This window comes from Mustelus asterias, chromosome 3 (assembly GCF_964213995.1).
Source record: "Mustelus asterias chromosome 3, sMusAst1.hap1.1, whole genome shotgun sequence".
NCBI lineage: Eukaryota > Metazoa > Chordata > Chondrichthyes > Carcharhiniformes > Triakidae > Mustelus > Mustelus asterias.
This window is the reverse complement of record NC_135803.1, coordinates 103,957,808-103,974,634: the sequence shown is the minus strand read 5'-3', so window position 1 is coordinate 103,974,634 and position 16,827 is coordinate 103,957,808. Positions and strand designations below refer to the sequence as shown.

The following is a 16,827-nucleotide window of genomic DNA, read 5'->3' as shown; positions in this document are numbered from 1 at the left end:
TTGTTTGTTAATGTATGGTAGGCACATTTCTGTCACCTTGGAATGGCAAAACTGGCAATAAATACAAGCCTTTATTAATACGTGCAAAGACATTTAACTGTTCAGGAGTGGTAACTTGTAGAACACGTCAAGTTGGAGTAGGCAATTCGGCCCCTTGAGTCTGCCTTGCTCTTCAGTAAGATAATGCCTGATCTGATTGTCGCCTTAAAGCCACTTTCCTCATAACCTTCAACTCCCTTGTCAATCAAAAATCAATCCGACTCAGCCTTGAATATCTTCAATGATCCAGCTTCCACTACTTGCTGGGGAAGAGAATTCCAAACAATAATGACCTTCAGGGCAGAAATTTCTTCTCATCTCCATGTTTAATGGAAGACTCCTTTTTAAAATGTGCCCCTTAGTTCTAGTTTCCCCCACAGGGTGATACTCTCTCAGCAGCCACTCTGTTAAGCCCTCTTAAGAGGCTTATGTTTCAACAAGATCACCTTTGGTTCTTCTAAATGCCAGTGAATATAGGGCGTACCTGCTCCACCTTTCCCAATGTATAATGGTTGTAGCTTCCGAACTCCAGAATGTCGTAATGATGGAGTGGGGTGGGGGGAAGGTGCACATTATTATCCCATCAATGCACTGGGAAATTCCCAAGTAAGATTTGCACGGCAGTTGTCCAGGAAGTGCAAACTTCTAATGGGCAATTGTCCTGCTGCACTGGGAACCATCCAACAATGTGGTTTAAATTGCAAACTTTGTATGCCTCCAACTGTGTTGCATCAATAGTTATCCAGAAAATTTTAGAATTAAATCCATTTCTTCTGGGTAACTAGTTATGAACCCAGGGGCTCCCCACTTTAATGGGGACTCTTTCTTTTCTTCACCCCCTCCCCCACAACCTGACTGTGTTTTCTACATATTGCATAGGACTCTGAGCATCATACCCAACTGGCCTGGCCCACTGGAGTGTTTTTTGGAGGGGTTGGGGAAGAATAAATTACATTTCAGATAGAAAAGATGGTGAAAATCACATGATTTATGAACAAAGAAAATTACAGCACAGGAACAGGCCCTTTGGCCCTCCAAACCTGCACCGACCATGCTGCCCAACTTAAACCCCCTACCTTTCCGGAGACCATAATCCCTCTATTCCCATCCTATTCATGTACTTGTCAAGATGCCCCTTAAAAATCACTACCGTATCCGCTTCCACTACCCCTCCCCTGGCAACGAATTCCAGGCACCCACTACTGTGTAAAAAAAAAATCTGCCTCGTACATCTCCTTTAAACCTTTCCCCTCGCATCTAAAACCTATGATTTTTTAAAAATTGCATCTCATCACCAAAATGACCTATACCATCTGTAGAATTGCAAAAATGTCCTTGATGTTAGACTCTAATTAGTGCAGTTTCTAAGTTGCAGATATTTTGCTTCATGACCTGAGCTACAGATACAGCAGTTTGGTTTTTGAGTGTGGTCTTCAGAACGGAAGTTAAGCTGGATATCAAAAGTGTGCTTTTTAAGCCTACCCAGTGTTTGTCTGTAAATACCCTGATATGGGGATGTCACTTGCTGAGGTGAGCTGCTACCACATATCAATTAATATTCTAACCACATGTGCTTTGAGGTATTCTTATAGAAAAGACACTGTTTAATATTTTGATCTTTGAACTTGAACCGCAATTTTCCTTCAATTCTCACCTCTTCCAAAGGCAGTTTTTTGATTCATTGGGGGCAGGAAGAGTCACGAGATGGGGGGAGGGAGGAATGAAGTGGGGGAGAAGGGGGAGGTAGGAGAGGGGGAAGGAAGGAGGGAATAGGTGTTTGGTGGGGGGGGTGGGGGAGAAGGAAGGAGGAGTGGGTGGAGGAGGAGGAGGGAGTGGGTGGTGCAAAGTGACTGCTGCATGTATAACATTCAGTACCTCTGATTGTAGAAGACTTTTGAAAAATCCTGTGGACATGACCATTCTTTCTAGAATGTTAAGGTGGGAGACATTGAAGTCATGAAATGTCTGTAATTGAACTTTTTTCTTTAACTTCTAGTGTGGTCAGTTCAGTGAAGATATGATTCCAACTGTTGGCTTCAATATGAGAAAAGTCACCAAAGGCAATGTAACAATAAAGGTATGTAATAAAATTTATCATCCAATAATGTACAATATATGCTCTTCTTTGATCTGACTTATTAGCATTTTATACTCAAGACATTCAGTTGAGTGTTCAGCACTGTTCTGGCTATACGACTCCATTAGTTCTCAAGGAATTCATTGTTATAAGTGCTTTGACACAATGCAACATACTCTCCTTTTGAATGAGCACCAACATTGTAAAGTAGCCTTTGTGGTATTTTGTCAAATTTCCTTAAAACTCATGTAGAAAGCATCAATTGTTTTCCTTCAACTCTTTGTTACTTCATCAAAAAATTCAGTTTGATTAGTCAAAGATGATGTGCCTATACAAATTCATGCTGGTTCTCATGCCGAACCAATTCACAGATGGTCTCCTGAGATGGTGGTCTGTTCCCTTTTTGTTCATGTTTCATCTGTCGCCTTGTGCCTCCATGCTCCAAGGAAGGGTGAACACAAGCAGAGGCTTAAAACAAGCCAGTGTGGCAGCATGCTTTTGCCTACTGATAGACCTTACTAAATTTCAAACTTGCTCTATAATTATAAAAGATTGAACACTGCTGTGATGGTGTATTAAGTCACGATTGTGCATGGGAACTTTCAAGTATGTTATATATAATTGTCATTTTATGTTTCTTAAAGATCTGGGACATTGGTGGACAGCCAAGGTTTCGAAGTATGTGGGAACGTTATTGCAGAGGGGTCAACGCTGTTGTGTAAGTATGTCTAGCAGTTTGTGACTAATGCAACTGCACTTTGCAGTAATAAATTTTGAGTTGTGATGAAGCAATCTTCCAATCGGAACGATCAGGTGCAAGGAATTTAACGTACTGACTTTTTTTAATGGAGGCTGTTTCCTCACGTACCTTACCACGCTTTCTTTCCCCATCTCAAGAAAATAGGCTCAGTTGCACAGTTTCTATGAATTTCTGATGTCCATAGTTAAATGTGATCTCTCTCTCAATTATGATACAATTTCAGAAGGAGCTCTGACATTTCCTTCTGTGTACCACAGAGAACTTGGTATTCTCATTGCACTCAAGCTAATTTCATCACTAACAATAAATCTTTGACATGAAACATTGGACAGAATTGTGCAATGAGAAAGGATTAATTGGCAATCTAGTGAGAACCTTTTGGGGACAAGTGACCATAATATGGTAGAATTCTTTGTCCAGGTGGATAGTGATGTGGTTGATTTGGCGACTAGGGTTCTGAATTTTAATAAAGGTGACCATGATGGACTGGGAAACATTACTGAAAGAAAGGACAGTGGACAGGCAATGGCAGGCATTTAAATGACGAATAGGTGAACTCCAGAAGTTGTTCCTGTTTGGCACAAGTGGTAAGGGAATTGTAGCCAAACCATGGCTTACAAGGGAAATTAGAGTTTCAGATTCAACGAAGAAGCATACAAATTGGAAAGCAAAAGCAATAGGCCTGAGTATTGGGAACAGTTTAAAATTCAGCAAAGGAGGACCAAGGGAAAAATAGCGAATGGAAGTAAGCTAGCAGGGAACATAAAAACTGACTAAAAGTTTCTATAGGTATGTAAAGAGAAAACGATTGGCAAAAATGAATGTAGGCCCCTTGCAGTCAGAAACCGGAGAATTCATAACAGGGAATAAAGAAATGGCCACGGAATTAAATTTGTACTTCAGTCTTCACAAAGGAAGACATGAATAATGTACCAGAAGTTTCAAGAGGAACAAATTTTAGTGAGGAGCAGAAGGAAATCAGCATTAGTAGAGAAATGGCTTAAGGGGAATTGATGGGATTGAAGGTGGGGACATCTCCAGGTCCTGATCTTCTTCCCAGAGTACTTAGGAAGTGGCCTGGAAATAGTAAATCCATTGGTGGTTATTTTCCAAAATTCTTTGGACTCTGGACTGGTTCCTACAGATTGGAGGGTAGCTAATGTAAGCCTGCTGTTCAAAAAGGGAGGTAGAGAGAAAACGGGGAACTATAGACCAGTGAGCCTAACGTTGGTAATGGGGAAGCTGCTAGAGCCCATTACTAAGGATTTCATAACTCAGCATTTAGAAGGCAGTGGTATAATCAGACAAAGTCGGCATGGATTTACAGAAAGGGAAACCATGCTTGACGAATCTATTGGAATTCTGAGGATGTAACTAGTAGAGTTGATCGAGGAGAACTAGTGGATGTGCTTTATTTATACATTCAGAAGGCTTTCGACATTGGAATTGCGGGTAATGTCTCGAGTTGGATAGAAAGCTGGTTAGCAGATAGGAAGCAAAGAGTTGGCATAAATGGGTCTTTTTCTGATTAACAGTCAGTGACTAGTGCGGTTCTGCAGGGATCTGTGCTAGGACCCCAACTATTCGAATGTATCATCTTCAAGTTTGCAGGTGATACAAAGTTGGGTGGGAGATGGATGCAGAGATGCATCAGCATGATGTGGACAGGCTGTGTGTGAGCATATGCATGCCAGTTTCCTTATGTGAGGTTATATATACACTTTGGTAGCAATAATAGGAAGACATTATTATTTTAGTTGTAAGCTGAGGAAGGTGGATGCTCAGCAAGACCTTGGTGTCCTTGTGCAGCATTGCTGAAAGTAAGTGAGCAGGTACAGCAGGCAATAAATATGGCAAATGGTATGTTGGCCTTCATAGTGAGAGGATTTGAGTATAGGGATAGGGATATTTTGCTGCAATTGTATAGGGCATTGGTGAGGCCACACCTGAAGTATTGTCTGCAGTTTTGGTGTCCTTATTGGAAGAAGAATGCCCTTGCTATAGAGGGAGTATAGTGAAGGTTTACCAGGCTGATTTTTGGGATGGCAGGTCTGTCATGGGAGTAGAGACTAAGTCAGTTAGGATTATGTTCACTGAAGTTTAAAAATTCTGACATGGTAGAATCTTCCCAATGGTGGGGAATCCAAAACTAGAGGTCATTGTTTGAGGATAAGGGGTAAACCTTTTAGAACTGAGGTGAGGAGAAATTTCTCCATGCAGAGGGTGGTGAATGTGTGGAGTTCACTACCACAGCATGTAGTTGAGGCCAAAACGTTGTCTGATTTCAAGAAGAAATTAGATATAGCTCTTGAGGCTAAAGGGATCAAGGAATATGGGTGGAAGGGGGGGGAATCAGGATATTGAATTCCATGATCAGCCATGATCAAAATGAATGGCGCAGCAGGCTCAAAGGGCCAAATGGCCTACTCCGCCTCAAGTTTCTATGTTTCTAGTTCTCCGAAGACCTTGCTGACCTGTTTGATGGTGGGACAATATAGCAGGAGGGCCAAAAATTGGTTTCATGCTAATGAGATCTTCACTGGTGCCCACCAGGGTGGGTAGGAAAACTTGCCAGAGGCCAGCATGAACACTATTTGCATCTGTTAATGGCCCAACTTCCAAACCAGATTCTCCATGATGCTGGCAGGAAAACATACTGGTGTCAAACAGGTTCAGAGAAATATGACACGCGGATGTCAAGATTCCCCTTAACAATGCCATCCTTTCGAGAGCGGGATGGAGATGACTCATCCTGGATGAACCCTGGAATACCACAGCAGTGGGTCAGGGAAGCATCTACAGGTGGACCTTCCAGATCAGGTGTCACAATATTCCTGGAGATCTACCTTCATTCTTAGTTGCTCCATCTTTCAGTCTGAGTGCTCCCTGAGAACTGTCTTTATTTTCGGGAGGTCCACCTTTCTTCAGTAGTGGGTCAGTTATGTTGGTGCTCTTACAATATGGCATCCGAACACGACGGTGGAATACATACCATCAGGCCTGCCCCACCACTGAATGCGGTGGGAAATACCTGGGTGAAATTAACATCTCAACAACTGATTTCCAGACTGGGCAAAACCCAGAACACGTTACCCATAATTTTATTAAGCTGGCAGTACCTTGTTCAAGATTGATACTTTATAATTTAATTATTTCTTATGACTTGTATGCTGCTTTACAGGACTAATATTTGGTCCTGAATTCTTCAGTCAATAGAGCTTGAAAAATAGATTATGCTGTGGTGGACTGTTTACTTTAAAAAAAAAATTATCATAGAAATCATAGAAACCCTACAGTGCAGAAGGAGGCCATTTGGCCCATCGAGTCTGCACCGACCACAATCCCACCCAGGCCCTACCCCCACATATTTACCCGCTAATCCCTCTAACCTACACATCTCAGGACTCTAAGGGGCAATTTTTAACCTGGCCAATCAACCTAACCCGCACATCTTTGGACTGTGGAAGGAAACCGGAGCACCTGGAGAAAGCCCACGCAGACACGAGGAGAATGTGCAAACTCCACACAGACAGTGACCCGAGCCGGGAATCGAACCCAGGACCCTGGAGCTGTGAAGCAGCAGTGCTAACCACTGTTACCGTGCCGCCCCCCATTATTCATGCATTATTCATGGCATGTAGTGTTGCTGACTGGGCCAGCATTTATTGCCCAACTTGAGTGGCGTGTTGGCCATTTGAGGACATTCAAGAGCCAACCACATTGCTGTGGGTCTGGAGCTGCATGTAGGCCAGACCAGGTAAGGATGGCAGATTTCCTTCCCTAAAGGACATTAGTGAACCAGATGGGTTTTTACAATGATTGACAATGCTTTCATGGTTATCATTATACTCTAATTCTGGATATTTTTACTGGATTCAAATTTCACCATGGAGGGATTTAAACCTGGTACTCAGAGCCTGGGGAGGGACTTACAGCGTTTTGACCCACTTGTAGTAAAGGAACGGTGATATATTTCCAAGTCAAGATGGTGAGAGATTTTGGAGGAGAGCTTCCAGGTGGTGGTGTTCCCAAGCATCTGCTGCCCTTGTCCTTCTAGATGGTTGTGGGTTTGGAAGGTGCCATGTAAGGAGCCTTGTTGAGCTCCTGTACTGCATCTTATAGACTGTACATACACACTGCTGCTAATGTTTCAGCGGTGGAGAGATTGGTTGTGGAAGATGTGCTAATCGAGCAAGCTGCTTTGTCCTAGATGGAAACTACTTTGGTATAAGGCGTGAGTTGGCTATGATAGATTGATGAACATTACTTAGTGGTGGATAGGCAATGGCAAGCATTCAAAGCATATGAGTGAACTGCCACAATTGTCTGTTGCAAAAACAGAACATGAAAGGTTGTCAAACCATGGCTTGCTAGGGAAATTGTAGATAGTATTAGATCCAAAGAAGAGGCATACAAATTGGCCAGCAAAAACAGTAGACCTGGGAATTGGGAGCGGTTTAGAATTCAGCAAAGGAGGACAAAGGGATTGATTAAGAAGAGGAAAGTAGAGTATGAGAATAAGCTTGTGGGGAACAATAAAAACTGACTGTAAAAGCTTCTATAGGTAAATGAAGAGAAAAAGATTGACAACTGTGGGTCCCTTGCAGTCAGAACAGAGGAATTTATAATAAACAAGGAAATAGCTGACCATATGTATTTTGGTTCTGACTTCATACAGGAGGACACAAATGTACCAGAAATGTTAGGGAACACAGGGTTTAGGGAGAAGGAGGAACTGAAAGAAATCAATATTAGGGAAATGGTGTTGGGGAAATTGATTGGATTGAAGGCCGATAAGTCCCCAGGACCTAATCTACATCTGAGTACTTAAGAAAGTGGCCTGAGAACTAGTAGATGAATTAGCGATCACTTTCTGTGGTTCTATGGACTCGGAACAGTTGCTGTGGAGAGTAGCTAATGTAACCTCGCTATTTAAAAAGGGTGGTGGAGAGAATGGAATTGTAGACCATTTACTCTGACATTGGCAGTGGGGAAAACATTAGAGTTTAAAAAAAGATTTAATGGAGCATTTGGAAAACAGTGGCAAGATAGGACAGATATACGAAAAAGTCATGCTTGACAAATCTACTGGAATTCTCCGATGTAACTCGTAGAGTTGAAGCAGAGTAGCCAGTGGATGTGGTTTATTTGGAATTTCAGAAGTCTTTTGACAATGTCCTGCTTAAGAGATTAATGTGTAAAATTAAAGTGCATGGGATTGGGGGTGGTGCCTTGTGATGGATAGAAAGCTGGCAGACAGGGAGCAGAAGGAATAAACGGGTCTTTTTCCAAGTGGCAGGCATTGACTAGTGGAGTACTGCAGTGATCAGTCATGAGACCCCAGCTATTTACTATATATATTAATGTTTTAAAGAAAATAAATGTAATATCTCCAAATTTGCAGATGAGACAAAGCTAGATGAGAGCTGTGAGGATGATGCAGTGATGTTTCAGTGTGATTTGGACAAGTTGAGTGAACGGGCAGATGCACAGCAGATGCAGTGTAATGTGGATAAATATGAGGCCACGCCTCACATTTATCCACTTTGGCAGTTAAAACAGGAAGGCAGATTATCTGAACAGCTGTAGGTTGGAAGAGGGCAATGTGCAACGAGACCTTGGTGTCCTTGTACACCAGTCGCTGAAAGTAAGCATGCAATTTAAGCGGTTATTGGATAGGCACATGGAGCACACCAGGATGATAGGGAGTGGGATAGCTTGATCTTGGTTTCAGATAAAGCTCAGCACAACATCGTGGGCCGAAGGGCCTGTTCTGTTCTGTGCTGTACTGTTCTATGTTCTAAGTGCAGCAAGGTGGTGAAGAAGACCAATGAGAATCTCATAGACACCTATAAAATTTTAATAGGACTAGACATAAGAACATAAGAAATAGGAGCAGGAGTAGGCCATCTAGCCCCTCGAGCCTGCCCCGCCATTCAATAAGATCATGGCTGATCTGACGTGGATCAGTACCACTTACCCGCCTGATCCCCATAACCCTTAATTCCCTTACCGATCAGGAATCCATCCATCCGCGCTTTAAACATATTCAGCGAGGTAGCCTCCACCACCTCAGTGGGCAGAGAATTCCAGAGATTCACCACCCTCTGGGAGAAGAAGTTCCTCCTCAACTCTGTCTTAAACCGACCCCCCTTTATTTTGAGGCTGTGTCCTCTAGTTTTAACTTCCTTACTAAGTGGAAAGAATCTCTCCGCCTCCACCCTATCCAGCCCCCGCATTATCTTATAAGTCTCCATAAGATCCCCCCTCATCCTTCTAAACTCCAACGAGTACAAACCCAATCTCCTCAGCCTCTCCTCATAATCCAAACCCCTCATCTCCGGTATCAACCTGGTGAACCTTCTCTGCACTCCCTCCAATGCCAATATATCCTTCCTCATATAAGGGGACCAATACTGCACACAGTATTCCAGCTGCGGCCTCACCAATGCCCTGTACAGGTGCATCAAGACATCCCTGCTTTTATATTCTATCCCCTTCGCAATATAGGCCAACATCCCATTTGCCTTCTTGATCACCTGTTGTACCTGCAGACTGGGCTTTTGCGTCTCATGCACAAGGACCCCCAGGTCCCTTTGCACGGTAGCATGTTTTAATTTGTTTCCATTGAGATAGTAATCCCATTTGTTATTATTTCCTCCAAAGTGTATAACCTCGCATTTCTCAACGTTATACTCCATTTGCCATATCCTCGCCCACTCACTCAGCCTGTCCAAATCTCTCTGCAGATCTTCTCCGTCCTCCACACGATTCACTTTTCCACTTATCTTTGTGTCGTCTGCAAACTTCGTTACCCTACACTCCGTCCCCTCCTCCAGATCATCTATATAAATGGTAAATAGTTGCGGCCCGAGTACCGATCCCTGTGGCACGCCACTAGTTACCTTCCTCCAACCGGAAAAACACCCATTTATTCCGACTCTTTGCTTCCTGTCGGATAGCCAGTCCCCAATCCACTTTAACACACTACCCCCAACTCCGTGTGCCCTAATCTTCTTCAGCAGCCTTTTATGGGGCACCTTATCAAACGCCTTTTGGAAATCCAAAAACACCGCATCCACCGGTTCTCCTCCATCAACCGTCCTAGTCACATCTTCATAAAAATCCAACATGTTCGTCAAGCACGACTTTCCCCTCATGAATCCATGCTGCGTCTGATTGATCGAACCATTTCTATCCAGATGCCCTGCTATCTCCTCTTTAATAATGGATTCCAGCATTTTCCCTACTACAGACGTTAAGCTGACCGGCCTATAGTTACCCGCCTTTTGTCTCCTTCCTTTTTTAAACAGCGGCGTAACATTAGCCGTTTTCCAATCAACCGGCATGGTTCATGCAGGAAGGTTATTCCTGATGGTAGGGAACACAGAACCAGGCTTCACAGTCTAAGGATATGGGGTAAACCATTTAGGACTGAGATGAGAAATTTCTTCACTTGGACTCTTTCAGTTTCTGAGGAGTCATGCCTGGTGCTGAACATTGTGCAGTCATCAACAAACATTCTATTTCATCTGAAAATAGTTGGACCAAGGACACCCCTCATGACTCCCCTAATGACTTGTGTTAGCACAAGATCTTCGCATTCTGGCTACATCAGGATTTCATATTTGTCTTTAATTGGAGAAACATATTGGAGCAATATGCTCAACTAACACCACTTGTGAAGTTATCATCTTGCATTTTGAAAATGAAATAATAGGATGTTCTCAAAAGGGGTAGAATGTGACTCATGGAAAACCATTGTACAAACTTGCAGTTACCCAAACCTTCTCCTGCTTTACCCAAACTCAACACCAAAATGTTTGAATACCATCTGGTATTTATCTTTACTGCAGAGTTCTTTGTAAATCAATTATAACAAATCAATTTTAAATAGATAGGATAGATGAAATTCTTGATGAGATGGCGTGGTTATTTTTTTCACCAGTTTATATCCTATTGTCTCCTTACTCTTCTGAAAGCAATGGGATGTTATCGAATGAGCTGTTAAGTGCCAATGGCCTACCATTATCTCAGCCAAATGGTTGATCCACTGGTGAACTTGGACAATGACTAACTGAAATTGGCTCACTGCAAAGTTCTAGGATTGAGCCAGAGGCTTTTCTGACAAAGGTTCATTGCCAACAATGACTGCTGGTTTACATTGTACCATGGATTCCATAACTTGTCAAACACTTATATTCCTTTTGATTTCTTTCCTTGAAGAGCTTTGTTGTCAATATCGACTTGCATTTATATAGCGCTAACTTAGTAAAATGTCCCAAGGCATATCACGGGCACTTTCAAATGTGGAACAAAAGAACACATGCCATTGTTCCTAATTTGTGCTCCGGCTTTGTGTGAAAACCGAGAAACTTGAAATGCTTCTCCAAGTTATAAAATATAATTGGTTCTGCATTTATGTCCCGGCATACTGCTGATGCAAATATAGACTTCAATAGCATGATAAAGTTAAGTAGTGCTACTTGTTCTAAGTGGTCAGAGCTATTGGAAAAGTAGTTTTCAAGGGATAATTGCAGATATTCAGAGTTTGATTGGATAATCCACCAGATTTATATAGTCCAGCCATAGTGGATTTTCTTTTGCTGTCCTAAACCAGGTCTAAATTATATGCACTAATCTTAGTAGAAAGCAATTTACACTTGCACAATGTGGATAAGTGAACTTTGTGTATATTTATATCATAAACATCTAGCACCATTTAGTAATCAAGGACCTGAAGTACTTGGTCAGAAGTCACTTTCACTTTACCTTTTGTCTCAATGTTTTACTAACCAACATGTGTGCAGTAAAGCAAAACACTGCGAATGCATGCTAGTGTAAAGTAAAACCAGAAAATGCTGTCTATGCTCAGCAGGTCAGGCAACATCTGTTAAGTTATTTTGGGTCTCTAGCCTTTCATCAAAATTGACAGCAGTTGAGGTGTACCAGGTTTCAAACAAGTACAGAGGCAGGGAAGACCTGTGAATGGGTGAATTCTAAATCTTTGATCCAACTTCCACCTAGTAAAGGATGAACAACACCTCTGAAAACTCATGTCACCCCTTCGACCATGATCCCACCATTGAACATCATGCAGTTATTTTCAAGACTGTTGCTTACATCCTTTTCTGGAGATCTTTCCTCCAAGGCTGTTACAATGGTTATCTTGTTGTATTTAAAACTATCATTCCCCTTAAGTAGCCAGACAAAGTAACTGTGGTTTCAAGATAAACTTTGGCTATAGGACCCTGAATAAATCCATTCTGATCATTGAGTGAAAAATTCAGAAATACATAGACAATTAAAGTCTCAGCTTTGATTATAAGTAATTAGCATATACCAATAGACATAAAGGAGATACCTCTATCCAATCATCATTAAGGTTACATCATGCATACATAAGGATATAATGTCCATATATAACTTGTGCGTGTTATGTTGTCAAGAAATGATAGCTATATCTCTGACCAATGGTATTTCAACCTCCTTTTCCGTTGTTCCTTGTTCTAATGGGCAGACATGATCAGCAGCTGCACATCATTCGATTAGATCCTCAACCCTTATCTGGGCTTACTTTAACCTGTCATTTGCACATAACTTTCCCTGTGTGACTGAGGTTCAACTTGCAGCTTATGTGATTTTTAAACTTGTGTGATGATTATCCCTTTCAAAGGCTTCAAATCTCTTAAACCCCACACCGCCCAATTCTACCTTCTTCCCAAGATCCACAAATAGGACTTCCTTGGTCGATCTTTCAGCTTGTCTTGCTCCACAGAGCTTGCTACCTCTACCTTTTTTCCTCCTTTTGTCCCATCTCTTCTGTGACTCTAGCACCCTTTGCTTCAGTGCCAGGCCTTGGGTCACTGTCTGTGCACGTTCTCCTCATGTTAGCATGGGTTTCCTCTGGGTGCTCTGATTTCTTCCCACAGTCCAAAGATGTGCGGGTTAGGTTGATTCTCTATGCAAAATTGCCCCTTAGTTTCAAGGGGACTTGCAGGGCAAATACATGGGTTTAAGGGGATAGGATGGGATTGCTGAAGGTGCAGGCTTGCAGGCTTGATGGGCTGAATGGTCTCCTTCTGCACAGTAAGGATTCTGATGATTTCCAGTTTCTTGGCCCTATGTCTCCATTTCACTTGATGTCTAATCACTTGAAACATGAAATCCCCCAAAGGATGGTTTGAGGGCTGTCTGCATTTTCCTTAACCAGAAGCCCAATTAGTTGCCATTTATTGCCATCCCCCACCTGATTGAACTTTTTCTCTCATTGGACTACTCCTTTGACTCCACTCACTTCCTATGGAAACCGATATGGGTCCTGGTTATGTCTACCTTCTCTTGGTAGGTATTGCATTCTTTGCTCAAGTCCTACTTGTTCCCCTGCCTCAACACTTTCCATTGACAACTGAATCAGTGTTGCTTCCTTGCCCTTTGAACTGTACAATTTCTTCAACTTTTCTTCCAATTTTCGTCTTTCCTTGTGTGGCACAGTGGTTAGCACTGCTGCCTCATAGTGCCAGGGATCCAGGTTCAATTCTTGGCTTGGGTCGTTGTCTATGCAAGGTCTGCACGTTCTCCCCATGTCTGCGTGGATTTCTTCCGGGTGCTCCGGTTTCAGCCCAGTCTGAAAGACATGCTGTTTAGGTGCATTGGCCACATTAAATTCTCCCTCACTTTGCCCGAACAGGCACTGGAGTGTGGCAACTACGAGATTTTTCACAGTAAGTTCATTGCAGTATTAATATAAGCCTACTTCTGACACTAATAAATAAACTTTAAACTTGCATGTAGTCCCATTTCTGACTCTTGCTTTCCTTTTCTTGACCTCTCATCTTATGAGGATAAGCTCTTTCCCAATATTCATTAAACCTACTGATTTCCCCCAGTATTTGCATATGTTCTCAGTGCCAATATCTGCCTTTTTCCTCAACTGATGATTCTCTCATCCACCCCGGCAAGTTGTTAGGGCCCTTAACAATGATTGTTTCCTGCACTGCCTCACCCTTCCAAACTTCCCAGAACCATGATGGTTTGTTGTCCTCGTCATCCACCCCAACCAAACACCACATTCAGTGGGTCATCTGCCAATCTCAATGTGATGTCATCACCAAACCAATTCTCTGTTTTTCACATTCTGTACCACTCGCCCTCCACTACCAAATACCTTGGTCCACTCCTTGATCACCCTCAACACTCCATTCTTCTCTTGTGTGCCTTCCTGTGCAGATGCAACATATGTCTTTTGCCTTTTTGTCCCACCATCGAAAAGTCTAAAATATGCCTCCCAAGTGAAAGTGATTTGCCTGTACTTTCACTGTAGTATATTGTATACACTGCTCATGATGCCGCCTCCTTCAGACTGAGAAGATCAGTACAGATTGAGTGACTACTTTGTGGGCATCTCCATTGAGTCTGCAAGCCTGCCTGAGCTGCAGTTGCCTGTCATTTTCTTCTTAACCCTACTGCCATTTTGATGCCTCTGTCCTCCTGCAGTTTCCCATGAGAGCCCCCACCCCAGAACAGAACCCACCTTTTGATTTAGTTACTTAACGTTCAGCAATTTCAGATTTTCTTCTGGCCCATTTGTTTCAGGCAGCAGCTTTCTGATTTACAGCTCCCCTGGCTTGTTTCCCTTGACCTTGCACCATCATCCACTTTTCTTTTCACTTCCTCTTGGCTTCCGCCCGATTACAGATTTTGCTTTTTCGTGTTCCTTCCCCTCTCCCTGACTCTGTCCTTAAAACTGACTGCATTTCTAACCTTTTTCCAGTTCTGATGAAAGGCCATTGCACATGACTATTATTATTTTAAATTCCTGTTCAGAAGTGCATTCAGCCATGGAGTCACCATTTGGCAGCACAGAGGCCCTTTGGCCCATTGTGTCTGTGCTTGTCATCAAGCACCTATCTTTTCTAATCCCAGTTTCCAGCACTTGGTCCGTAGCCTTGTATGCTATAGCATTAGGCTTGTATGCTATGGCATTTAAGCATTTTGATGAGCACTTAATTGATGAAGGAGCGAGACTCCGAAAGCTTGTGCTGCCAAATAAACCTGTTGGACTTTAACCTGGTGTTGTGAGACTTACTGTGCTTACCCCAGTCCAACGCCTGCATTTCCACATCATGGCTACCATCAGCACTTGAATGATGCCAGGGCTCCTGTCTCTACCACCTTTCATACAGAGATCCCGATCCCACCACGCAATGGGCGAAAATGATATTCTCCAAATTCCCTTTAAATGTATGCCCCTGGTTATTGACCACCCTACTAAGGGGAACAGCTTCCTATCTACCCTATATAGAACATAGAAAAAATACACCACAAACAGGCCCTTCGGCCCACAAGTTGCACTGGGTCATGTCCCTACCTACCTAGGCTTATATATAGGTTTACCTATAACCCTCAATCCTATTAAGTCCCATGTACTCATCCAGAAGTCTCTTAAAAGACCCTATCAAGTTTACCTCCACCACCACTGAGGGCAGCCGATTCCACTCGCCCATCACCCTGAGTGAAAAACTTACCCCAGACATCTCCTCTGTACCTACTCCCCAGCACCTTAAACCTGTGTCCTCTTGTAGCAGCCATTTCAGCCCTGGGAAAAAGCCTCCTAGAATCCACCCGATCTATACTTCTCAACATCTTGTGCACCTCTATCAGGTCACCTCTCATCCTTCGTCTCTCCAAGGAGAAAAGACCAAGCTCTCTCAGCCTATCCTCATAAGGCATGCCAACCAATCCAGGCAACATCCTTGTAAGTCTTTGCACCCTTTCAATCATTTCCACATCCCTCCTGTAATGAGGCGACCAGAACTGAGCACAGTACTCCAAGTGGGGTCTCACGAGGGTCTTGTAAAGCTGCATCATTATCTCCCGACTCCTAAACTCAATCCCTCAATTGATGGTCAGCACACCATATGCCGCCTTAACCACCACCTCTACCTGCGAGGCCGATTTAGGACCCCAAGGTCCTTCTGATCCTCTGCACTGCTAAGAGTCTTACCCTTGATATTATGCTTCTTCATCCCATTTGACCTGCCAAAATGGACCACTACACATTTATCCGGGTTGAAGTCCACCTGCCACTTCTCCGCCCAGTCTTGCATCCTATCTATGTCACGCTGCAGCTTCTGACATCCCTCCAACCTATCCACAACACCACCAACCTTCGTGTCGTCGGCAAACTTACCAACCCATCCCTCCACTTCCTCATCCAGGTCATTTATGAAAATGACAAACAGCTAGGGTCCCAGAACAGATCCCTGGGGCACTCCACTGGTGACCGGCCTCCATTCAGAAAAACTCCCGTCTACAACCACTCTCTGCCTTCTGCAGGCAAGCCAGTTCTGAATCCACAAGGCAACAACCCCTTGGATCCCATGCCCTCTCTCTTTCTCAAAGTCTTGCATGGGGGACCTTATCGAAGGCCTTGCTGAAGTCCATGTAAACCACATCTACCGCTTTTCCTTCGTCAATGTGTTTAGTCACATTTTCAAAGAACTCCACCAGGCTCGTACGGCACGATTTGCCTTTGACAAAGCCGTGCTGACTACTTTTGAGCATACTAAACTTCTCTAAATGTTCATAAATCCTGTCCCTCAGGATCTTCTCCAACTTACCAACCACTGAGGTTAGACTCACCGGTCGGTAATTTCCTGGGCTATCCCTATTCCCTTTCTTGAATATAGGAACCACATCTGCAATCCTCTGGAACCTCTCCCGCCTCCATCGATGACGCAAAGATCATCGCCAGAGGCTCTGCAATCTCTTCCCTCGCCTCCCACAGTAACCTGGGGTACATCCCATCTGGTCCCAGCGACTTATCTATCTAGATGCTATTCAAAATTTCCAACACATCCTCTTAATGTCCACATACTCTATCTTTTCACTCCGCCTCAATCCTGTAGTACAACCACCCAGGTCTTTTTCCACCGTGAATACGGAGGTA

At 43.2% G+C, this 16,827-nt stretch overlaps 1 protein-coding gene across 1 annotated transcript in view; it reads left to right on the top strand.

Moving 5' to 3' along the window:
• Positions 1-16,827, top strand: part of arl8ba (ADP-ribosylation factor-like 8Ba) — a 56,264-nt gene that overhangs the window by 20,495 nt on the left and 18,942 nt on the right. The window contains exons 2-3 of the mRNA XM_078209409.1: positions 2,036-2,116; positions 2,761-2,834. Coding sequence (XP_078065535.1) covers positions 2,036-2,116; positions 2,761-2,834 — 155 coding nt within the window. The remainder of the gene's footprint in view (positions 1-2,035; positions 2,117-2,760; positions 2,835-16,827) is intronic.